Source organism: Salvelinus alpinus, chromosome 29, assembly GCF_045679555.1.
Source record: "Salvelinus alpinus chromosome 29, SLU_Salpinus.1, whole genome shotgun sequence".
NCBI lineage: Eukaryota > Metazoa > Chordata > Actinopteri > Salmoniformes > Salmonidae > Salvelinus > Salvelinus alpinus.
In genome coordinates, this window is record NC_092114.1 from 47,834,991 (window position 1) to 47,860,338 (window position 25,348).

General features: G+C 41.6%; 1 protein-coding gene across 1 annotated transcript in view; it reads left to right on the forward strand.

Annotated features, from left to right (window-relative positions):
* LOC139558925 (low-density lipoprotein receptor-related protein 12-like) overlaps window positions 1-20,902 on the forward strand; it is a 60,074-nt gene extending 39,172 nt beyond the window's left edge. Inside the window, exons 9-12 of the mRNA XM_071374427.1 lie at window positions 2,717-2,938; window positions 15,355-15,824; window positions 16,172-16,304; window positions 18,973-20,902. Coding sequence (XP_071230528.1) covers window positions 2,717-2,938; window positions 15,355-15,824; window positions 16,172-16,304; window positions 18,973-19,926 — 1,779 coding nt within the window. The 3' untranslated portion in view covers window positions 19,927-20,902. The remainder of the gene's footprint in view (window positions 1-2,716; window positions 2,939-15,354; window positions 15,825-16,171; window positions 16,305-18,972) is intronic.
* The last annotated feature ends 4,446 nt before the right edge of the window (window positions 20,903-25,348 follow it).

A 25,348-nucleotide genomic window follows, 5' to 3' on the forward strand; every position in this document is an offset into this window, starting at 1 on the left:
AAGATCTTCTTTAATGGCACCATGCTCTCTTAGCAACTCTGTCCCCAAAATGTGTGAGCTGTTGGTTATAAAAGTGTCCATAAGCCAAAATATGCATGTTTATTGATGCTGTCCCTTGCCCCTGGTATTGTTTCTGATGATTTAAAAGCCTTTTTGGTAACTGAACTGGCTGTGTTAGATCTATATCTTGATTGGCTTACACATGCCTCAGATCAGTTTAAGAATATCTGTCTTGAGTTCAACTTGACTCGGCTGATAATGAAACCCACTCAGATTAATGTACAGTGTATACAGACCCCTTTCTTTTTTGATATTTGTCACGTTACAGCCTTGTTCTAAAATGTCATCATCAATCTACACATCAATCTTAAAATAATGATGGACTGTCGTATCTCTTTGCTGTTCTTGCCATAATATGGACTTGGCCCTTTTTGGTAAAATACCATCTTCTGTATACCACCCCTACCTTGTCAAAACACAACTGATTGGCTCAAACACATTAAAAAGGAAAGAAATTCCACAAATGAACTTTTAACAAGGCACATCTGTTAAAACCTCTACTTCATTACCATCCCTGATCCGGGAGCATCCTCATCAGTAAAAAGCTGACTAGCATAGCCTAGCATAGCGCCACAAGTAAATACTAGCATATAAATATCATGAAATCACAAGTCCAATACAGCAAATGAAAGATACACATCTTGTGAATCCAGCCATCATTTCCGATTTTTAAAATGTTTTACAGGGAGACACAATATGTATTTCTATTAGCTAACCACAATAGCAAAAGACTCAACCGCATATTTTCACCATTTTCTTTACCGCATAGGTAGCTATCACAAAACCGACCAAATAGAGATATAATTAGTCACTAACCAAGAAACAACTTCATCAGATGACAGTCTTATAACATGTTATACAATAAATCTATGTTTTGTTCGAAAATGTGCATATTTGAGGTATAAATCATAGTTTTACATTGCAGCTACAATCACAAATAGCACCGACGCAGCCAGAATAATTACAGAGAGCAACGTGAAATACCTAAATACTCATCATAAAACATTTATGAAAAATACATGGTGTACAGCAAATGAAAGATAAACATCTTGTGAATCCAGCCAATTCAGATGTTTTAAGTGTTTTACAGCGAAAACACAATATAGCATAATATTAGCTTACCACAATAGTCAAACACACAACCGCATTTATTCACCGCATAGATAGCATTCGCAAAAACCAGCAAAAGATATAAAATTAATCACTAACCTTGACCAACTTCATCAGATGACAGTCTTATAACATCATGTTACACAATACACTTATGTTTTGTTTGAAAATGTGCATATTTTGAGCTGCAAACCGTGGTTATACGTTGTGAATATGTAGCATCGATTCACCAAATTATCCGGAGATATTTTGGACAGTCACCTAATCTGACCAAAGAACTCATCATAAACTTTACTAAAAAATACATGTTGGACAGCAAATGAAAGATACACTAGTTCTTAATGCAATCGCCGTGTTAGATTTTTTAAAATAACTTTACCATAACAAACAGCTTACGTTATAGCGAGACAGCGCCCGCAAAAAGGAAGGAAAATAGGACTAAACATTTTCCACAGAAATACGAAATAACATCATAAATGGTTCTTACTTTTGCTGAGCTTCCATCAGAATCTTGTACAAGGAGTCCTTTGTCCAGAATAAATCGTTGTTTGGTTTTAGAATGTCCTCTTCTCCTGTCGAATTAGCAACCTTAGCTAGCCAAGTGGCGCGAAGATGTCCATCTTCACCTAACGTAGAGAACGGAAAACTCCAAAACTCCCGATAAACGTTGAATAATCTGATAAAACTATATTGAAAAACATACTTTACGATGATATTATCACATGTATCAAATAAAATCAAAGCCGGAGATATTAGCCGTCTATACCGAACGCTTTTCAGAAGCCAATGCTGATGTTCCCGCGCCTTGGTAGACAAAGGAAATTGTGGTCACGTCATTCCAAGAGCTCTTGTTCGACCTCAGATCAAGCTAGACTCCCCATTCCACCTCCCACTGCCTGTTGACATCTAGTGGAAGGCGTATGAAGTGCACGTATATCCATAGATTTCAAGCAATTGAATAGGAAGGCCCTGGAACAGAGCATCGTTTTCAGATTTTTCACTTCCTATCTGGAAGTTTGCTGCCAAATGAGTTCTGTTTTACTCACAGATATAATTCAAACAGTTTTAGAAACTTTAGTGTTTTCTATCCAATAGTAATAATAATATGCATATTGTACGATCTAGAATAGAGTACGAGGCAGTTTAATTTGGGCACGATTTTTTACAAAGTGGAAACAGCGCCCCCATATTGACAAGAAGTTAATTGAAATGCATTCCAGGTGAAGGGTGGTTACATTGAAGAATCTCAAATATAAAATATATTTTGATTTGTTTATCACTTTTTTGATTACTACGTGATTTCATATGTGCCATTTCATAGTTTTGGTGCCTTAACTCTTATTCTACAATGTAGAAGATAGTAACAATAAAGAAAAACCCTGGACTGAGTATGTGTGTCCAAGCCTTTGACTGGTTGTGTGTATGTGTGATATATATATATATATTTTTTTTTATTAAAAAAAAAATTGGACAAGAACTCACCAGACGCAGACTATGTATTTACATTTTTTAAATCTTCATTATTTCTTTAATGTATTGATTCCAGGTGATCCTGCGTTTCATGGACTTCAAGCTGGACGGGATGGGCTACGGGGACTACGTCAAGGTGTATGACGGCTTGGAGGAGAACCCTCGCCTCCTACTTCGCGTCCTCACCGCCTTCGACTCCCGTGCCCCCGTCGCCGTGGTCTCGTCCTCGGGCCAGCTGCGCGTACACTTCTATGCTGACAAGATCAACGCGGCAAGGGGCTTCAACGTTACCTACCAGGTAGGCATGAGTTAAAACAAGATTTCTCAGAATCGATTAGTTTCTATTGGTTTGGTTGCTAGGGCCCATTTTAATTGATTCAGCCAATAGTTCTCCTGGCAAAATATAGTAGGAGGTACTTACATCGTTGCACACTAGCTTCTTATTTATTGCAGGGGGAGAAAAGCTACACATAGTATAATAAAATTAAAATATATATACAGTATCAAAACAAATGTTATTTGTCACATATGCCGAATACAACCTTACAGTGAAATGCTTACTTACAAGCCCTTAACCAACAATGCAGTTTTAATAAAAATATGTTAAGTAAAAAAAATAGATGTTAAAAATAACAAATAATTAAAGAGCAGCAGTAAAATAACAGTAGCGAGGCTAAATACAGGGGTATCGGTACAGAGTTAATGTGCGGGAGCACAGGTTAGTCGAGGTAATTGAGGTAATATGTACATGTAGGTAGAGTTAAAGTGACTATGCATAGATAATAAACAGAGTAGCAGCAGTAAAGAGGGGGGATGATGCAAATAGTCTGGGTAGTCATTTGATTAGCTGTTCAGGAGTCTTATGGCTTGGGGGTGGAAGCTGTTGAGAAGCCTTTTGGACCTAGACATGGCGCTCCGGTACCGCTTGCTGTGTGGTAGCAGAGGGAACAATCTATGACTAGGCTGGGGTCTGACCATTTTTAGGGCCTTCCTCTGACACCGCCTGGTTATAGAGGTTCTGGATGGCATGAAGCTTGGCCCCAGTGATGTACTGGGCCGCACACACTACCCTCGGTAGTGCCTTGCGGTCAGAGGCCGAGCAGTTGCCATACCAGGCAGTGATGCAAACAGACAGGATGCTCTCAATGGTGTAGCTGTATAACTTTTTTAGGATCTGAGGACCCATGCCAAATCTTTTCAGTCTCCTGAGTGGGAATAGGCTTTGTCGTGCCCTTTTCACGACTGTCTTAGTGTGTTAGGACCATGATAGTTTGTTGGTGATGTGGACACCAAGGAACTTGAAGCTCTCAACCTGCTCCACTGCAGCCCCATCGATGAGAATGGGGGCGTGCTCAGTCCTCCTTTTCCTGTAGTCCACAATCATCTCCTTTGTCTTGATCACGTTGAGGGAGAGGTTGTTGTCCTGGCGCCACATGGCCAGGTGTCTGACCACCTCCCTATAGGCTGTCTCATTGTTGTCGTTGATCAGGCCTATCACTGTTGTGTCGTCGGTAAACTTAATAATGGTGTTGGAGTCGTGCCTGGCCATGCAGTCATGAGTGAACAGGGAGTACAGGAGGGTACTGAGCACGCACCCCTGAGGGGCCTCCGTATTGAGGATCAGTGTGGCGGATGTGTTGTTACCTACCCTTACCACCTGGGGGAGGTCCGTTAGGAAGTCCAGGATCCAGTTGCAGAGGGAGGTGTTTAGTCCCAGGGTCCTTAGCTTAAAACCAAAAAGAAACCTGATGAAACAGTTTGAGGGCACTATGGTGTTGAACGCTGAGCTGTAGTCAATGAATAGCGTTCTCACATAGGTGTTCCTTTTGTCCAGGTGGGAAAGGGCAGTGTGGAGTACAATAGAGATTGCATCATCTGTGGATCTGTTGGGGCGATATGCAAATTGTAGTGGGTTGAGGGTTTCTGGGATAATGGTGTTGTGAGCCATGACCAGCCTTTCAAAGCACTTCATTGCTACAGACTTGAGTGCTACGGGTCGGTAGTCATTTAGGCAGGTTACCTTAGTGTTCTTGGGAACAGGGACTAGGGTGGTCTGCTTGAAACATGTTGGTATAACAAACTCAGTCAGGGACTAGTTGAAAATGTCAGTGAAGACACTTGCCAGTTGGTCAGCGCATGTTCGGTAATCTGCCTGGCCCTGCGAACGTTGACCTGTTTAAAGGTCTTACTCACATCGGCTGCGGAGAGCGTGATCACACATACGATTCAATCTTAGTCCTGAATTAACGATTTGCCTGTTTGATGTTTCGTTGGAGGGCATAGGGGAATATTTTGAAACTTCCGGGTTAGAGTCCCGCTCCCTGAAAGCGGCAGCTCTACCCTTTAGCTCAGTGCGGATGTTGCTTGTAATCCATGGCTTCTGGTTGGGGTATGTACGTTCAGTCACTGTGGGGACAATGTCATCGATGCACTTATTGATGATGCCAGTGACCGATGTGGTGTACTCCTCAATGCCATCGGAAGAATCCCGGAACATATTCCAGTCTGTGCTAGCAAAACAGTCCTGTAGCTTAGCATGTGCGTCATCTGACCGCTTCTTTGACTGAGTCACTAGTGCTTCCTGCTTTAGTTTTTGCATGTAAGCATGAATCAGGAGAATAGAATTATGGTCAGATTTGCCAAAGGGCGAGGGAGAGCTTTGTACGCGTGTCTGTGTGTGGAGTAAAGGTGGTCTAGTGTTTTTTTCCTCTGTTTGCACATGTACCATGCTGGTAGAAATTAGGTAAAATGGATTTAAGTTTCCCTGCATGGAAGTCCTCGGCCACTAGGAGCGCCGCCTCTGGATATAAAGGTGAAATATATATATATATGTTTTAAATAAACAATGTGCCATTGGAACACAGGAGTGATGGTTGCTGATAATGGGCCTCTACGCCTATGTAGATATTCCATTAAAAAATCTGCCGTTTCCAGCTACAATAGTCATTTACAACATATTTCTGATCAATTTGATGTTAATTTAATGGACAAAAAATGTGCTTTTCTTTCAAAAACAAGGACATTTCTAAGTGACCCCAAACTTTTGTGTGTGTGTATATATATTTTAAAAGTATTTTATACTTTTATTTATACAGGGGATCAACTCAGACCAAGGTCTCATTTGCAGTAGAGCCCTGTTTTCAATGCAAATTTAAAAAAATACATATGCACAAATACAGACACATTAAGACATATACATTAAGACATATAGACATTAAGAACAATCACAATTAACAATTTAAAGATTAGAGATACATTTTTGCATTGCCCATGGGGCACCATAACATCCATTCTAAGAGCTTTTTGTAAATTGTTCCACTTCTAAGGTGCAGCATAGCTTGACAACTGTGAGAAGCATTGGAGTCAACATGGGACAGAATCCCTGTGGAACGTTTTCGACACCTTGTATAGTCCATGCTCTGACGAATTGAGGCTGTTATGAGGGCAAAAGGGAGTGCAACTCCATATTAGGAACGTGTTCCTAATGTGTTGTACACAGTGTATATAGTCATAACAATATTATCAACATTGTTTTGTTATAAACAAATAATCTCCTCACCCCAAGGTAGAAGGAGCGCATTTTCATTTCACCGATAGAATCAGGAAGTTTTGACTTTCTGTCTATTCATCTGCTCATAGTGTACCACAAGATCTCGCAGTCATAGCGAATGCACCATGGGCCAGAGAAGGAAGCACTGCCCCACACGGAGCTGTTTATTTCAGAGGCTGGGAAAAAATTCTTTATATATACACAAAACATTAGGAACACCTTTGCACCCTCTTTTTCCACAGAACAGGGATGTTGACTCCAATGCTTCCCACAGTTGTGTCAAGTTGGCTGGATGTCTTTTGAGTAGAGGTCGACCGATTAATCGGCATGGCGGATTAACTAGGGCCAATTTCAAGTTTTCATAACAATCGGTAATCTGCATTTTTGGACGCCGATTATGGCCGATTACTTTGCAATCCACGAGGAGACTGCGTGGCAGGCTGACCACCTATTATGTGAGTGCAGCAAGGAGCCAAGGTAAGTTGCTAGCTAGCATCAAATCAAATTTATTTATATAGCCCTTCGTACATCAGCTGATATCTCAAAGTGCTGTACAGAAACCCAGCCTAAAACCCCAAACAGCAAGCAATGCAGGTGTAGAAGCACGGTGGCTAGGAAAATCTCCCTAGAAAGGCCAAAACCGAGGAAGAAACCTAGAGAGGAACCAGGCTATGAGGGGTGGCCAGTCCTCTTCTGGCTCTGCCGGGTGGAGATTATAACAGAACATGGCCAAGATGTTCAAATGTTCATAAATGACCAGCATGGTCAAATAATAATAATCACAGTAGTTGTCGAGGGTGCAGCAAGTCAGCACCTCAGGAGTAAATGTCAGTTGGCTTTTCATAGCCGATCATTAAGAGTATCTCTACCGCTCCTGCTGTCTCTAGAGAGTTGAAAACAGCAGGTCTGGGACAGGTAGCACATCCGGTGAACAGGTCAGGGTTCCATAGCCGCAGGCAGAACAGTTGAAACTGGAGCAGCAGCACGGCCAGGTGGACTGGGGACAGCAAGGAGTCATCATGCCAGGTAGTCCTGAGGCATGGTCCTAGGGCTCAGGTCCTCCGAGAGAGAGAAAGAAAGACAGAATTAGAGAGAGCATACTTAAATTCACACAGGACACCGGATAAGACAGGAGAAGTACTCCAGATATAACAAACTGACCCTAGCCCCCCCGACACCTAAACTACTGCAGCATAAATACTGGAGGCTGAGACAGGAGGGGTCAGGAGACACTGGCCCCATCCGATGATACCCCCGGACAGGGCCAAACAGGAAGGATATAACCCCACCCACTTTGCCAAAGCACAGCCCCCACACCACTAGAGGGATATTTTCACCCACCAACTTACCATCCTGAGACAAGGCCGAGTATAGCCCACAAAGATCTCCGCCACGGCACAACCCAAGGGGGGGGCGTCAACCCAGACAGGAAGATCACGTCAGTGACTCAACCCACTCAAGTGACGCACCCCTCCTAGGGACGGCGTGAAAGAGCACCAGTAAGCCAGTGACTCAGCCCCTGTAATAGGGTTAGAGGCAGAGAATCCCAGTGGAGAGAGGGGAACCGGCAAGGCAGAGACAGCAAGGGCGGTTCGTTGCTCCAGAGCCTTTCCGTTCACCTTCACACTCCTGGACCAGACTACACTCAATCATATGACCCACTGAAGAGATGAGTCTTCAGTAAAGACTTAAAAGTTGAGACCGAGTCTGCGTCTCTCACATGGGTAGGCAGATCATTCCATAAAAATGGAGCTCTATAGGAGAAAGCCCTGCCTCCAGCTGTTTGCTTAGAAATTCTAGGGACAATTAGGAGGCCTGCGTCTTGTGACCGTAGCGTAAGTGTAGGTATGTACGGCTGGACCAAATCGGAAAGATAGGTAGGAGCAAGCCCATGTAATGCTTTGTAGGTTAGCAGTAAAACCTTGAAATCAGCCCTTGCCTTAACAGGAAGCCAGTGTAGTGAGACTAGCACTGGAGTAATATGATCAAATGTTTTGGTTCTAGTCAGGATTCTAGCAGCCGTATTTAGCACTAACTGAAGTTTATTTAGTGCTTTATCCGGGTAGCCGGAAAGTAGAGCATTGCAGTAGTCTAACCTAGAAGTAACAAAAGCATGGATACATTTTTCTGCATCATTTTTGGACAGAAAGTTTCAGATTTTTGCAATATTACGTAGATGGAAAAAAGCTGTCCTTGAAACAGTCTTGATATGTTCGTCAAAAGAGAGATCAGGGTCCAGAGTAACGCTGAGGTCCTTCACAGTTTTATTTGAGACGACTTTACAACCATCAAGATTAATTGTCAGATTCAACAGAAGATCTCTTTGTTTCTTGGGACCAAGAACAAGCATCTCTGTTTTGTCCGAGTTTAAAAGTAGAACGTTTTCAGCCATCCACTTCCTTGTGTCTGAAACACAGGCTTCTAGCGAGGGCAATTTTGGGGCTTCACCATGTTTCATTGAAATGTACAGCTGTGTGTCATCCGCATAGCAGTGAAAGTTAACATTAGGTTTTCAAATGACATCCCCAAGAGGTAAAATATATAGTGAAAACAATAGTGGTCCTAAAACGGAACCTTGAGGAACACCGAAATGTACAGTTGATTTGTCAGAGGACAAACCATTCACAGAGACAAACTGATATCTTTCCAACAGATAAGATCTAAACCAGGCCAGAACTTGTCCGTGTAGACCAATTTGAGTTTCCAATCTCTCCAAAAGAATGTGGTGATCGATGGTATCAAAGGCAGCACTAAGGTCTAGGAGCACGAGGACAGATGCAGAGCCTCGGTCTGACGCCATTAAAAGGTCATTTACCACCTTCACAAGTGCAGTCTCAGTGCTATGATAGGGTCTAAAACCAGACGGAAGCCTTTCGTATACATTGTTTGTCTTCAGGAAGGCAGTGAGTTGCTGCGCAACAGCTTTTTCAAAAAAGATTGAGAGGAATGGAAGATTCGATATAGGCCGATAGTTTTTTATATTTTCTGGGTCATGGTTTGGCTTTTTCAAGAGAGGCTTTATTACTGCCACTTTTAGTGAGTTTGGTACACATCCGGTGGATAGAGAGACGTTTATTATGTTCAACATAGGAGGGCCAAGCACAGGAAGCAGCTCTTTCAGTAGTTTAGTTGGAATAGGGTCCAGTATGCAGCTTGAAGGTTTAGAGGCCATGATTATTTTCATCATTGTGTCAAGAGATATAGTACTAAAACACTTGAGTGTCTCTCTTGATCCTAGGTCCTGGCAGAGTTGTTACAGACTCAGGAAAGCTGAGCTTTGGAGGAATACGCAGATTTAAAGAGGAGTCCGTAATTTGCTTTCTAATGATCATGATCTTTCCCTCAAAGAAGTTCATGAATGTATTACTGCTGAAGTGAAAGCCATCCTCACTTGGGGAATGCTGCTTTTTAGTTAGCTTTGCGACAGTATCAAAAAGACATTTCGGATTAAACTTATCTTATAAAAAACAATCAATCTTCACATAATCACTAGTTAATTACACATGGTTTATGATATTGCTAGTTTAACTAGCTTGTCCTGTGTTGCATATAATCGGTGCCTGTTAATTTATCATCGAATCACAACCTACTTCGCCAAACAGGTGATGATTTAACAAAAGCGCATTCGCGGGAAAAAATTTAAACAGAAAAGTGGTGCGTGCATATGTATTCACCCCGTTTGCTATGAAGCCCCTAAATAAGATCTAGTGCAACCAATTACCTTCAGAAGTCACATAATTAGTTAGATTGCACAAATGTGGACTTTATTTAAGTGACATGATCGCAGTATATATACACCTGTTCTGAAAGGCCCCAGAGTCTGTAACACCACTAAGCAAGCGGCACCACCATGCAAGTGGCACCATGAAGACCAAGGAGCTCACCAAACAGGTCAAGGACAAAGTTGTGGAGAAGTACAGATCAGGGTTGGATTATTTATTTTTTAACGAAACTTTGAACATCCCACGGAGCACCATTTAAATCCATTATTAAAAAATGGAAAGAATATGGCACCACAACAAACCTGCCAAGAGAGGGCTGCCCACCAAAACTCGGGGACAAGGCAAGTAGGGCATTAATCAGAGAGGCAACAAAGAGACCAAAGATAACCCTGAAGGAGCTGCAAAGCTCCACAGCGGAGATTGGAGTATCTGTCCGTAGGACCACTTTAAGCCGTACACTCCACAGAGCTGGGCTTTACGGAAGAGTGGCCAGAAAAAAGGCATTGCTTAAGAAAAAAATAAGCAAACACGTTTGGTGTTCGCCATAAGGCGTGTGGGAGACTCCCCAAACATATGGAAGAAGGTACTCTGGTCAGATGAAACAAAAATGTAACTTTTTGGCCATCAAGGTAAACGCTATGTCTGGCGCAAACCCAACACCTCTCATCACCCCGAGAACACCATCCCCACAGTGAAGCATGGTGGTGGCAGCATCATGTTGTGGGGATGTTTTTCATCGGCTGGGACTGGGAAACTGGTCAGAATTGAAGGAATGATGGATGGCTTTAAATACAGGGAAATTCTTGAGGGAAACCTGTTTCAGTCTTTGAGATTTGAGACTGGGACTGAGGTTCACCTTCCAGCAGGACAATGACCCTGAGCATACTGCTGAAGCAACACTCGAGTGGTTTAACCTCTACCGCTTCTCTCTCACGGATCCGGGATCCCCGGATCCCGGGAGCCTGACGCGACAGGGATATCATATAACATAATTTTCATGAAATCACAAGTCCAATACAGCAAATGAAAGATAAACATCTTGTGAATCCAGCCATCATTTCCGATTTTTTAAATGTTTTACAGCGAAAACACTATGTATTTCTATTAGCTAACCACAATAGCAAAAGACTCAACCGCATATTTTCACCATCTTTCTACCGCATAGGTAGCTATCACAAAACCGACCAAATAGAGATATAATTAGTCACTAACCAAGAAACAACTTCATCAGATGACAGTCTTATAACATGTTATACAATAAATGTATGTTTTGTTCGAAAATGTGCATATTTGAGGTATAAATCATAGTTTTACATTGCAGCTACCATCAAAAATATCACCAAAGCAGCCAGAATAATTACAGAGAGCAACGTGAAATACCTAAATACTCATCATAAAACATTTATGAAAAATACATGGTGTACAGCAAATGAAAGATAAACATCTTGTGAATCCAGCCAATATTTCAGATTTTTTAAGTGTTTTACAGCGAAAACACAATATAGCATTATATTAGCTTACCACAATAGCCAAACACACAACCGCATTTATTCACCGCATAGATAGCATTCGCAAAAACTAGCAAAAGATATAAAATTAATCACTAACCTTGACCAACTTCATCAGATGACAGTCTTATAACATCAGGTTATACAATACACTCATGTTTTGTTCGAAAATTTGCATATTTTGAGCTGCAAACCGTGGTTATACGTTGTGAATATGTAGCATCGATTCACCAAATTGTCCGGAGATAGTTTGGACAGTCACCTAATCTGACCAAAGAACTCATCATAAACTTTACAAAAAAATACATGTTGGACAGCAAATGAAAGATACACTAGTTCTTAACCTGTTGGGGATGAGGGCGCTGTTGTGGCTATTTATGCTAATCGTGTAATTTTTTGAAACGGCTTCCCACAAAGTTCTTGATCGTACAATATGCATATTATTATTATTATTGGATAGAAAACAGTCTATAGTTTCTATAGGAGTTGAAATTTTGTCTCTAAGTGGAACAGAGCCCATTCTACAGCAATTTCCCTGACATGGAGTCAGATTCCAGAAATTTTGCCCACTTTTCTGGAGTCAGTTAAAAGGCCACTGTTATTGCTATGACTATACGGACACTGCTTACGTCTTCCCCTGGATGTCTTTACGTGATGACGATTTGAATCGGGTCGATTGCACGTTCACAGGCACTATAAATTAAAAAACCCTGAGCCTAGTCAGTCTTTTGGAGCTGCGTCATGCGCATAGAGGGCACCGACCCGCACCTGTTCCAAGCATTAGTGGAGGGCGTAATATTACTCGGGTCATGTTTCTACTCGTTATGGGAGTTAAAAACATCATAAGGTAGTTAATTTAAAGCGTTTTATAGCAATTTATATCCGTTTAGTGCGATTTTGGGACATTTATTTCTGAAAGGCTGTGAATTGCTGGGCACGCTTCCAGTTCATCCCGAACGCAGTTGGCATTTCCACATGGCAAGAGGACAGCTTTCCACCAAAAGACGATTGGACCCAAGAAAGGATCCTTTGCCCAAGATACCGATGGAAGAACAGCTCAAAGTAGGACATTTTTATTATGATAAATCGTGTTTCTGTCGAAAAGTGTTAGTGCCTTCGGACGCCATGTTTTTTGACGTAGCTTCGCTTGGCGCAAGCTGTATTGAAAAGTAAGGATAATTTAAAAAATGTAATTCCGCGATTGTATTAAGAATTAAATTGTCTATCAATCCCTGTCCACCCTATATTTTTTAGTCACGTTTATGAGTATTTATGTATAAGAGTAGATCACTGTCTAAGTGGCGCACAGACTTTTTCTGACCAGCTGAGCTACATTTCACATTGTCTAACCATGATTTTGGTGGCTAAATATAAACATTTTCGATCAAACTCTATATGGATTGTGTAATATGATGTTACAGGAGTGTCATCTGAAGAATTCTGAGAAGGTTAGTGAAAAAATTAATATATTTTGGCGATGTTTACTTTTATCGCTCACTTTGGCTAGAATCAATGCTGGGCTGCTATGTGCTATGTGCTATGCTAATATAACGATTTATTGTGTTTTCGCTGTAAGACACTTAGAAAATCTGAAATATTGTCTGTATTCACAGGATCTGTGTCTTTCGATTCGTGTATGCTGTGTATTTTTACGAAATGTTTGATGATTAGTAAGTAGGTAAACACGTTGCTCTAAGTAGTTTGTCTATTCCATTTGTGACGGTGGGTGCAATTGTAACCTATGCCATCTACCTGAAATATGCACTTTTTTCTAACAAAACCTATCCCATACCATAAATATGTTATCAGACTGTCATCTGATTAGTTTTTTTCTTGGTTAGGGGCTATAAATATCTTAGTTTAGCCGAATTGGTGATAGCTACTGGTGTTGGTGGACAAATAAAAGATGGTGGATTATGCTAATGTGTTTTTAGGTGCTAATGTGTACATCTTTACATATTGTGTCTTCCCTGTAAAACATTTAAAAAATCGGACATGTTGACTGGATTCACAAGATCTGTGTCTTTCATTAGCTGTATTGGACTTTAATGTGTGAAAGTTAAATATTTAAAAAAAATATTTTTTTTGAATTTCGCGGCACTGGTTTTTCAGTGGGGGTGGGGGGGGAGTGCCGCTAGCGCCACTCTCATCCTAGACAGGTTAATGCAATCGCCGTGTTAGATTTTTAAAAATAACTTTACCATAACAAACAGCTTACGTTATAGCGAGACAGCGCCCGCAAAAAGGGCGGAAAATAGGACTAAACATTTTCCACAGAAATACGAAATAACATCATAAATGGTTCTTACTTTTGCTGAGCTTCCATCAGAATCTTGTACAAGGAGTCCTAGGTCCAGAATAAATCATTGTTTGGTTTTAGAATGTCCTCTTCTCCTGTCGAATTAGCAACCTTAGCTAGCCATGTGGCGCGAACATGCCCAAATTCTCCTGACGCAAAGAAAGGAAAATTCCAAAACTCGCAATAAACGTTGAATAAACTGATGCAACTCGGTTGAAAAACATACTTTATGATGTTTTTATCACATCTATCAAATAAAATCAGAGCCCGAGATATCTACCGTGTATACCGAACGATTTTCAGAAGCCAATGTTGATGTCCTTCCCGCGCCTAGGTAGAGAAAGGAAATTCTGGTCACGTCATTCCAAGAGCTCTTGTTCGACCTCAGATCAAGCTAGACACCCCATTCCACCTTCCACTGCCTGTTGAAATCTAGTGGAAGGCGTATGCAGTGCATGCAAATCCATAGAAATTAGGCAATTGAATAGGCAGGCCCTGGAACAGAGCATCGTTTTCAGATTTTTCACTTCCTGTCTGGAAGTTTGCTGCAAATGAGTTCTGTTTTACTCACAGATATAATTCAAACAGTTTTAGAAACTTTAGTGTTTTCTATCCAATAGTAATAATAATATGCATATTGTACGATCTAGAATAGAGTACGAGGCCGTTTAAATTGGGCACGATTTTTTCCCAAAGTGAAAACAGCGCCCCCTATTCACAAGAAGTTAAGGGAAAACATTTAAATGTCTTGGAATGGCCTAGTCTAAGCCCAGACATGAATCCAATTGAGAATCTGTGGTATGACCTAAAGATTGCTGTACACCAGCGGAACCCATCCTACTTGTAGGAGCTGGAGCAGTTTTGCCTTGAAGAATGGCCAAAAATCCCGGTGGCTAGATGTGCCAGACTTATAGAGGCATACTCCCAATAGACTTGCAGCTGTAATCGCTGCAAAAGGTGGCACTACAAAGTATTGACCTTGGGGGGGTGAATAGTTATGCACACAAGTTTTCAGTTTTTTTGTCTTATTTCTTTGTTTGTTTCACAAGAAAAAATATTTTGCATCTTCAAAGTGATAGGCATGCTGTGTAAATCAAATGATACAAACCCCCCAAAAATCGATTTTCATGCCACGTTGTAAGAAAACAAAATAGGAAAAATGCCAAGGGGGTGAATACTTTCGCAAGACACTGTAGCAGATAGGAACATCGCTGAAAGACGTCTAATGGCTCTATTGAACGAGAACAACCATATCTGCACACACGCAAATGTGTAGTGTGATCAGTATAACATAGGCCTCGTGAAATGCCATAAAGCAGGACTACTTTCATTTTCTGATCTCGTCCACCCCATCAATACACCGTATTGGTGTCGTCGGGTGTATCGTTCGGTGCACAAAACCCAGACTCGCTGCCTGTGTGGTCAGTTATGTGTAAAACACATCTCACTGACTTAGAAGTTCTTCGGACAAGATCAAAACAAACCCAGAGTCATATGTTCATGAAATTTACCTTTTAAGCTCTCCCTTGAAAATATCACTAAGCTTTCTTTGCTTTTTCGGTTTCTTGATTTTGGAATCGTTACGGACACCCTCGATCGACTAATGAATGAAATCTACCTCATCTCTCCTGCCAGGTGGACGGTTTCTGTCTGCCTTGGGAGATCCCGTGTGGGGGCAACTGGGGCTGCTACACGGAGCAGCAGCGCTGTGACGGTTACTGGCACTGCCCCAATGGCCGCGACGAGGTCAACTGCAGCATCTGCCAGGAGGATGAGTTCCCCTGCTCCAGGAACGATGCCTGCTACCCGCGCTCGGACCGCTGCAACTACCAGAACCGCTGCCCCAACGGCTCGGATGAGAAGAACTGCTTCTTCTGCCAGCCGGGCAACTTCCATTGCAAGAACAACCGCTGTGTGTTCGAGAGCTGGGTGTGCGATGCGCAGGACGACTGCGGCGACGGGAGCGACGAGGAGAGTTGTCCGGTCATCGTGCCCACACGGGTCATCACGGCGGCAGTTATAGGAAGTCTTATTTGTGGCCTGCTGCTGGTTATCGCCCTGGGCTGCACCTGCAAACTCTACTCCCTCCGGATGTTTGAGCGCAGGTAATAAACTTAGACCCCATGCTATTACTCTTGTTATTAAACAATTATACAATCCCACATAAGTCATAAGACTGTTTCTGTCTGTGTGGTTTGCTATGACAGCTTTAGTATGTCTCACACATACTTTGAGAGATGATTGGTAATCCAGACTAGTCCTTAGGCCTTTATAAATGCTTTCTTTGGATTCATGTAGCTAGTTAGCTCTCTAATTTCTGTCTTTGATCTTCATCAAAAAAGACACTGAAATAACTTTGAAATGCCATTTCTCGAGTTCCTCTAACTGATCTGGTGTGTGTGTGAGTTTACTCCAGTCCTTTGAGTCCCTCTAACTGGTTGTGTTTCCCCAGGTCATTTGAGACCCAGCTGTCCAGGGTTGAGGCTGAGCTCCTGAGGAGGGAGGCTCCCCCATCGTATGGCCAGCTAATCTCCCAGGGCCTTATACCCCCGGTGGAGGACTTCCCTGTCTGCTCTGGCAACCAGGCAAGTCTACATCTAGATCACACTGCCCTCTCTTGTTCTCCTCAGAAGATGTTATCCTCTTATCCATGCATGACTTGCGCTTAATTCTCTGTTAAGAGTGCACATTTCAAGTAAGGCCATGAATGCCTATCTTTGACATAGGATTCTTGACACCAAGGATCAACTGTGTAATATCTAACAACCGGACCTCTGTAACAAAAGAGATGTTGAAGAAGTTAAACTGTGATTCATTGTGAGGAAGTTATTTTTAACTTCCTTCTGAAGCACTGTGAATGAGTTACTCAGTGACTGTGATTGTATAGTTAAACACTAACTGCTTCATGGGGACCATTATGGACTTTTACAGTATATAGTAAGGTTTATACAGTGCATTTGGAAAATATTCAGACTTGAAATCATTGGCCACTTTAATAAATGGAACACTAGTCACTTTAATAATGTTTACATGTCTTGCATTACTCATCTCATATGTATATACTGTATTCTATACTATCTATTGCATCTTAGCCTATGCCGCTCTGTCATTGCTCATTCATATATTTTTATATTCTTATTCCATTCCTTCACTTAGATTTGTATTAGGTAATTGTTGTGGAATTGTTAGATATTACTTGTTAGATATTGCTGCACTGTCGGAGCTAGAAGCACAAGCATTTCGCTACACTCTCAATAACATCTGCTAACTATGTGTATGTAACTAATTGATTTTGATTGGAGAACCCTTCTCTTTTTCCACATTTAGTTACTTTACAGCCTTATTCTAAAAATGTATTAAATGTTTTCCTCATCAATCTACCCCCAAATGACTAAGTGAAAACAGGTTTTTAGAAATGTTTGCAAATCTATTTAAAAAAACAAAGCACATACCTTTTGTAAATAAGTATTCAGACCCTTTGCTATGAGACTTAAAATTGAGCTCAGGTTCATCCTATTTTCGTTGATCATCCTTGATGTTTCTACAGCTTGATTGGAGTCCACCTGTGGTAAATTCAATTTATTGGACATGATTTGGAAAGGCACACACCTGTCTATATAAGGTACCACAGTTGACATTGCATGTCAGAGCAAAAACCAAGCCATGAGGTCGAAGGAATTTTCCGCAGAGCGCCGAGACAGGATTGTGTCGAGGCACAGATCTGGGGAAGGGTACCAAAACATTTCTGCAGCATTGAACACAGTGGCCTCCATCAATCCTAAATGGAAGAAGTTTGGAACCACCAAGATTCACCTTCCAACAGGACAACGACCCTAAGCACACAACCAAGACAACACAGAGTGGCTTCGGGACAAGTTTCTCAATGTCCTTGAGTCGCCCAAACTTGAACCCGATCTAACATCTCTGGAGACACCTAAAAATAACTGGCAGCGGGGAGCGTTCCCCATCCAATCTGACAGAGCTTAAGAGACTCTGCAGATGAGATTGGCAGAAACTTGTGACACGATACCCAAAAAAACTCTGCGGGGAGCGTTCCCCATCCAATCTGACAGAGCTTAAGAGACTCTGCAGATTGGCAGAAACTTGTGACGCGATACCCAAAAAAACTCTGCTGTAATCAGTGGCAAAGGTACTTCAACAAAGTACTGAGTAAAGGGTCTGAATACTCTTGTAAACGTGATATTTCAGTTCTTTATTAGGAAAATATTTGCAAAAGTAAAAAAAATCAAAATAAAATTTGCTTCGTTGTTATGGGGTATTATATGTAGATTGATGAGGGGGGGAAACTATTTAATCAATTTTAGAATAAGGCTGTTACAAAGTGGGAAAAGTCAAGGTGTCTGAATACTTTCCGAATGCACTGTATAGTAAGTTTTTTTTTAGCTTGTACACATTCACAGCTGAAAGCTGAATTACAGTATATAGACCAAAAGAAAAGTAAGATTTTAGGCGAAAATTAAGAGTTGATTAAAGTAGTTAGGAACTGCACCGCTTGCTCCTATACCCTCCTTTTTCTTAATCTCCAGTAGTTTCCACAACTAAGTAAAATGTCTTCCACAGATCTGACTTCCCCTTTCCCTCCTGAGCAACTTGTAAATATTCGCCCGTTTCTCAAGTATATTTTTCACGTCCTCCACATCCACGTCGCTGTCATGTTTTTACGATGTTCGGAATTTGTTATAACCAATTTATTGATGTGATTATGGGCCATAGGTCAGGCCCTGTTGGTCACATGCATGCAATGTTTCACTTAAAGAGAGCAAGGGTTGAGGGAATAGAGAATGTTTTTCCTAAACAAATGAGGGATTTCGGTAAAATAGCTTTTCAGTCAGAGAAACATGTAAGAAACAAAATGGCTGAAATTATGTTGTAGCTTCAAAACGGACAGCGCGATAAACACTTGCTGTGTAACATTCACACAGGATTTTTTTTTTTCAAAACAGCATGGCCATCGGGCTCCCTCTTGAGTCATTTGTGTGTCCTTAATTATTTAAACAAACAGTGCGCTTTAAAATTTCAATCAATTGGTCGAAAGAACAGTCAACCAATATTTTTATTTTTTGTCGGGGTCAGCCCTTGAGGAGTATGATGTTTATTGTCATCTGTAATAGGCTGGGTTACTGTAAAGAACTTTGTCACAACTGATGATTTTTAAAAGGGCTTTATTATTTGATTGATTGATGATACTAAAAGTTTTGCTGTTCTCTCTGTGTGTGTGTGTGTGTGGTTCAGGTGTCTGTGTTGGAGAGCCTGAGGTTGGCGGTTCGCTCCCAGCTGGGTTTCACCTCCATCTGCCTGCCCACCTCCGGTCGCCACAGCAACATCTGGCGACGCCTCTTCAACTTCACACGCTCACGGCGCTCTGGCTCGCTGGCCCTAGTGTCTGCTGACGCCGAGGATCAGAACACCAGCAGCGGTAACGGCGGTAGTTCGGTCCGCGACCCCGAAAGGACTGGACCCCACCGGGGTCTGCTGCCCCTCGATTTGGACGACACGGATACGGAGAACGAGCGCCGGGACGTCCCCGGGGCCATGGGGGGCCTTGTAGCCCCCCTCCCCGCAAAGACCCCTCCAGCATCCGCAGTGGAGGCCATCATCTCGGTGTCGACGAGCTCCACCACCCCAGCCCCTCTGCCCAGCAGCAGGAACAGCCACCGGGCCAGGCACAGGGCCAGCCCAGGAGTGGTGGAGACCCACACCATGGACACCCCAGGGGGAGATGCAGCAGAGCCTCAGTGTGCTTTGGTCGGGAGGAGCCAGCTGAGCAGTGCTCTGAACCGGGTCGCCCGCACCCTGCGCTGGGTACGTTTCTCCCTGGGCCGCTCCGGAGACTCCTCAGGTGGGGCGACCCACAACCACAGCCCTCTTAGGCACCTAGAGCATGGAGCAGGGACAAGGGAGGACGAAGACGACGTGGAGCTGCTCATCCCCTTGTCGGATGCTGCCTCGGACACGGACTCCACCAGCGAGACCTCCAGGCTCCTCAACCTGGAGGTAGTCCCGGATCAGGCTGCCCGCCACTTATCATCCCCAACCGCCCTCGGGTCAGGCTGGGTATCCCTGGCCCTGGCCGGGCCCTGTGAACACTGTAGCATAGTTCACACTGCACATATCCCAGACGCCTGTCTGGAGGCCACAGGCAAGACGGAGACCAATAGTGATGACGAGTTACTGCTGCTCTGCTAATAGTTCTGACCTAAAGGAAGTTACAGTATGACTCAACTGACTGTCAACATGGACCTTCCCTGTCAAAGCTTGCCATTTCTTTTCTCTGGAAGAACAGGGGTTCCCGAAGGGGAGACAATGTAATTTTTATTCCCTTTTTTAAGATGTTTAAGTCAAGTCTGTTTTTGAAAAGCCTGTAGTTCGTACTGTATTTGTCTTCTTTCTGTATTCATCAGATGGCACGATTTCGCCCACCCTCTTCCAGTTCGACTTTTCCCTTGGGAGTTCCAACTCAGCCTGGGGACTGGGAAGGAGCACCATCAGAGTTTATGCCAGCGGTAACAGCGGCTCGAACTACTCAACCTTAACTTTGTCTAGGAAAAGTTGAATGGCTTCCATACAATGCAGCCACAGCAGCTGCCATTCTGTTCTTCTTCTCACTAATTTGGCATTAAGCAGAATAAATAAGATGCCTTTTTATGTTTAAGAATAATCTTACGAGAGACAACTATAGAGTACAGATGAGTACAGACGAAATTAAGATCTAGAGCCTGTGAAAAGATGGATGAGATTTAAAGATGTCTGTCAGATTTATTTAATGTCAGTTCCTTCTCCTTCAGCATAGGGAATCTGAGGGTGAGGGCTCTGAGTATCTGTGGCTTATCATGTGATGGTATGTTTATTTCAGTTCAGTGGGAGGCAGTGGAGCTCCTTTCCTATTGAAAGGTACTGATGTGTTCTCAACGCGTCATCATGGCAAGAGCATTTTATTTATAAAAAGGAAAAGTTAATTGCAAATAACCTCTTTCTAAAAACAAAACATTGTAAAATGCTACAGATGTTTGTTGTATTTATTGTATTGGTAACCTCAATGTTTTGGTACTGAGAATACTTGTGACTGTATATTTATTTTAATTCCACTAGCTGTTACTTGAGAAGATGCATGTAGGCCATCATTGTAAATAAGAATTTGTTCTTAACTGACTTGCCTAGTTCAATAAAGGGTCAATAAAAAATGTATGTAAAAAATTGCTATTTTTTGTAAAAGTGTTGTGTTGGGGGAAAAGTGGTGTTGGGGGAAAAAGTATATAAACATAACTGTTTACTGCACGAAGAAAATATAAAGCATTCATCCTGCTAACTTGCTTGTTTCTTCTTTGGGATATGAGGTGAAATTTATAATGCTCAAAGTCAACAAAAAATTGTGGTTAAACAATTCAGGATTTATTTTTGCACCTGTAGCGCTATGCCAGAATAAAACTATTATTATAAGGGCCATCAACAGTACCTAGTAATGCTGTATACTACTAGAAAGCTCAAATCTTCAGCTTTCAGGTGATTTTTATTTCTATTCACTTTTCACATTTTGAAAGTGAAAATATGATTTTATATGCCACAAACAACCTATTTGTGAAAATTGGTGAATACGGCATGTCTTATTTTTATATAATCTACATATATTTACAATCAACTTTACAAATGACATCCTTACTGTAATAATTCATCATCTAACTAGTTTGTAGGGAAAGGTATCTTTTCTTTTCAGGGGCACTGATTGCATTTGTTCTTGTCTTCCTTACCTCCTGAACCACACAGTTGGCTAATGACTAAAAAAATTGTTTCACATCTACAATTTTTTTTCCATTAAATTAGATATAAAACCATGTGTTTTTCATAGATGGGACTAGTTGCGGAAGGTTCTTAGCTTTCCAACACTGTGCTGCATATGCGGGTGTGACGTATCCTTCTGCCACAAATTGACTGTCAGTTCGACCAGCGAATTAAAAGTTTAGGCGGAACATCTCAGCCTCCGATGGCTGTAGATACAGTGCATTCGGAACGTATTCCGACCCTTTCCCTTTTTCCACATTTTGTTAATAATTTATTAAACATTTAAAATATCTTATTTACATAAGTATTTTGACTCTGCTATGAGAATTGAAATTGAGCTCAGGTGCATCCTGTTTCCATTGATCATCCTTGAGATGTTTCTACAACTCGATTGGAGTCCATCTGTGGTAAATTCAAATGATTGGACATGATTTGGAAAGGTACACACCTGTTTATATAAGGTCCGACAGTTGACAGTGTATGTCAGAAAAAACCAAGCCATGAGGTCGAAGGAATTGTCCGTAGCGCCCCGAGACAGGATTGTCTGCTTAGCTCTGGGGAAGGCTACCAAAAAATGTTCAGCAGTATTGAAGCTCCCAAAGAACACAGTGGCCTCCATCATTCTTAAATGGAAGAAGTTTGGAACCACCAAGGCTCTTCCTAGAGCTGGCCACCCGGCCAAACTGAGCAAAAAAGGGGAGCAGGGCCTTGGTCAGGAATTTGCAAACATTTCTAAAAAACTGTTTTTGCTTTGTCATTATGGGGTATTGTGTGTAGATTGATGAGAAAAACAAAACAATTTAATACATTTTAGAATAAGGCTGTAATGTAACAAAATGTGGAAAAGAAATCGGGGACTTATCTCTCTAACGAGTCACCCTCCCGGATCCGGGATCCTCCTCATCAAAAAAGCTGACTAGCATAGCCTAGCCTAACGGGACAGGGATATCATATAATTTCATGAAATCACAAGTCCAATACAGCAAATGAAAGATAAACATCTTGTAAATCCAGCCATCATTTCCGATTTTTTTAAATGTTTTACAGCGAAAACACAATATGTATTTATATTAGCTCACCACAATAGCCAAACACACAACGCCATGTTTTCACCATGTTTCCACCGCATAGGTAGCTTTCACAAAACCCACAAATAGAGATAAAGTTCATCACTAACCTTGAACAACTTCATCAGATGACAGTCTTATAACATCATGTTATACAATACATTTATGTTTTGTTCGAAAATGTGCATATTTGAGGTATAAATCGTAGTTTTACATTGCAGCCATCATCACAAATAGCACCAAAACAGCCAGAATAATTACAGAGAGCAACGTGAAATACATAAATACTCATCATAAAACATTTATGAAAAATACATGGTGTACAGCAAATGAAAGATAAACATCTTGTGAATCCAGCCAATATTTCTGATTTTTTTAAGTGTTTTACAGCGAAAACACAATACGTGTGGCTCAGTTGGTAGAGCATGGCGCTTGCAACGCCAGGGTTGTGGGTTCAATTCCCACGGGGGGACCAGGGTTCAATTCCCACGGGGGGACCAGGATGAATATGTATGAACTTTCCAATTTGTAAGTCGCTCTGGATAAGATCGTCTGCTAAATGACTTAAATGTAAATGTAATATATTTCTATTAGCTCACCACAATAGCCAAACACACAACGCCATTTATTCACCGCCAACATAGCTTTCACAAAACCCAGAAATACATTTATGTTTTGTTCGAAAATGTGCATATTTAGAGCTACAAATCTGGCTTTTACAACGCAGCCATCCTCACAAATAGCACCAAAATGTCTGGAGATATTTTGGACAGTCACCTAATCTAACCAAAGAACTCATCATAAACTTTACTAAAAAATACATGTTGTACAGCAAATGAAAGATACACTGGTTCTTAATGCAACCGCTGTGTTAGATTTAAAAAAATAACTTTAGTACAACATACAGCATGCAATATTGTGAGACAGCGCCCTACAATTCTCCGCCTTGTTGGAGCCAACATAAAATACAAAAATACGAAATAACATCATAAATATTCTCTTACTTTTGATGTTCTTCCATCAGAATGTTGAAGGAGTCCTAGTTCCAGAATAAATCGTTGTTTGGTTTTAGAATGTCCATTTCTTCTGTCGAATTAGCAACTTTGGCTAGCCATGTGGAGCTCACGTGTCCAAGAAATGTTTGCGCCTGGAACGAAAAATTCCAAAAGTCCCAATAAACGTTGAATAAACTGGTCAAACTCGGTTGAAAAATCCTACTTTATGATGTTTTTCTCATATGTATCCAATAAAATCAGAGCCGGAGCATTTCGTCGTGTAAACCGAACGCATTTCAGAAGACAATGTTAGGTTCCCTTGTGCGCAGCTGACTACTGACAAAAGAGCGGACCTGTCACTCCAAAAGCTCTCATTCGGCCTCACATCACCACATTCAACCTTCTACTGCCTGTTGTCATCTTGTGGAAGGCGTATGAAGTGCATATAGATCCATAAATATAAGCCAGTTGAATAGGCAGGCCCTGACACAGAGCCCCTTTTTCAGAATTTTCACTTCTAATCTGGAAGTTTGCTGCCAAATGAGTTCTGTTTTACTCACAGATATAATTCAAACAGTTTTAGAAACTTCAGAGTGTTTTCTACCCAGTAGTAATAATAATATGCATATTGTATGATCTAGAACAGAGTACGAGGCCGTTTAATTTGGGCACGATTTTTTCCCAAAGTGAAAACAGTGCCCCCCTATTAAGAAGAAGTTAACTGGTCTTAATGTATGGCTCTGTCGGTAAGACTGCTAGCATTGGCAAGGTTGTGGGTTTAATTCCCGCAGGGATCACATACTGAAAATGTAGGCCTTATGCACTGCCTGTACTGTAAGTTGCTTTGGATGTGAGCCAATAAGTAAACTTTGGTTTGGTGTATGCTTTGTTTAGCCAATGTTCCATATGACATGTCATAGGCCTACAAGCTAGTATACTGGTGCATAATAAAGTTGGGGCCACATCTATCTAAATGTAGTCAATTTAACAACAACAGCAAAAAACAATCTTAGGGAAAAGTCCATGTCTAGTTCCAACTATGGGCAGGGACCAAAAATCTGCCCAGGCATTTTTAACACCCCGGCCCTTTTTTCCCCCTTAAGGCCCCCAGACCGGTAAATGTTTTTCCTCGAGGCTGCCATTATTAGCCAAGTAATTATCATTTTATGCAAACCCCCGTATTTAGACAGGCCCACAGGGTTAAAGATGAACCAACCCATCTGGCATTTGCCAGAATTTCCCTATGGCCAGAACGCCCCTGACTCTGGGACATAACCTGCTATGTTTGTCCTCTGTTAAAAAAGCAAGGCTTGGGTAGATGAACCTCTAGTTCCTGTCCCTTTGATATGCTGCCAACACAGTGTATTGAGGGAATTTTTTGTTGTTGCTGTACAACCTTAATATTGTACGACAGAACAGACTCGTACATCTGGCATTTGAGTACTCTGTACGTTAGCCTGGTCATGATGCATGCATACTGTGGGAAGATATCTACTGCTCTCTAGTGGTAGGACACAAAAAACACTGAGTTTGTTGAATACAAATCAGAGGAAGATCAATACTATGCTCTCTTATGGAGGGAATCGAGGGACCTCAGAATCAGCAGATCTATCATATGAACAGGAGTTGAAGGATACATTCTGATATGTTAAAAAATTAGCATTTTGAAACCGAAATGTATGCCCAGGAGCCCCCATTGATTTTGTTGAGTCAATCAGGTTTCATATGGACAACACATGGCAAAATGTGTAGAATTGCAGGAAATTAACT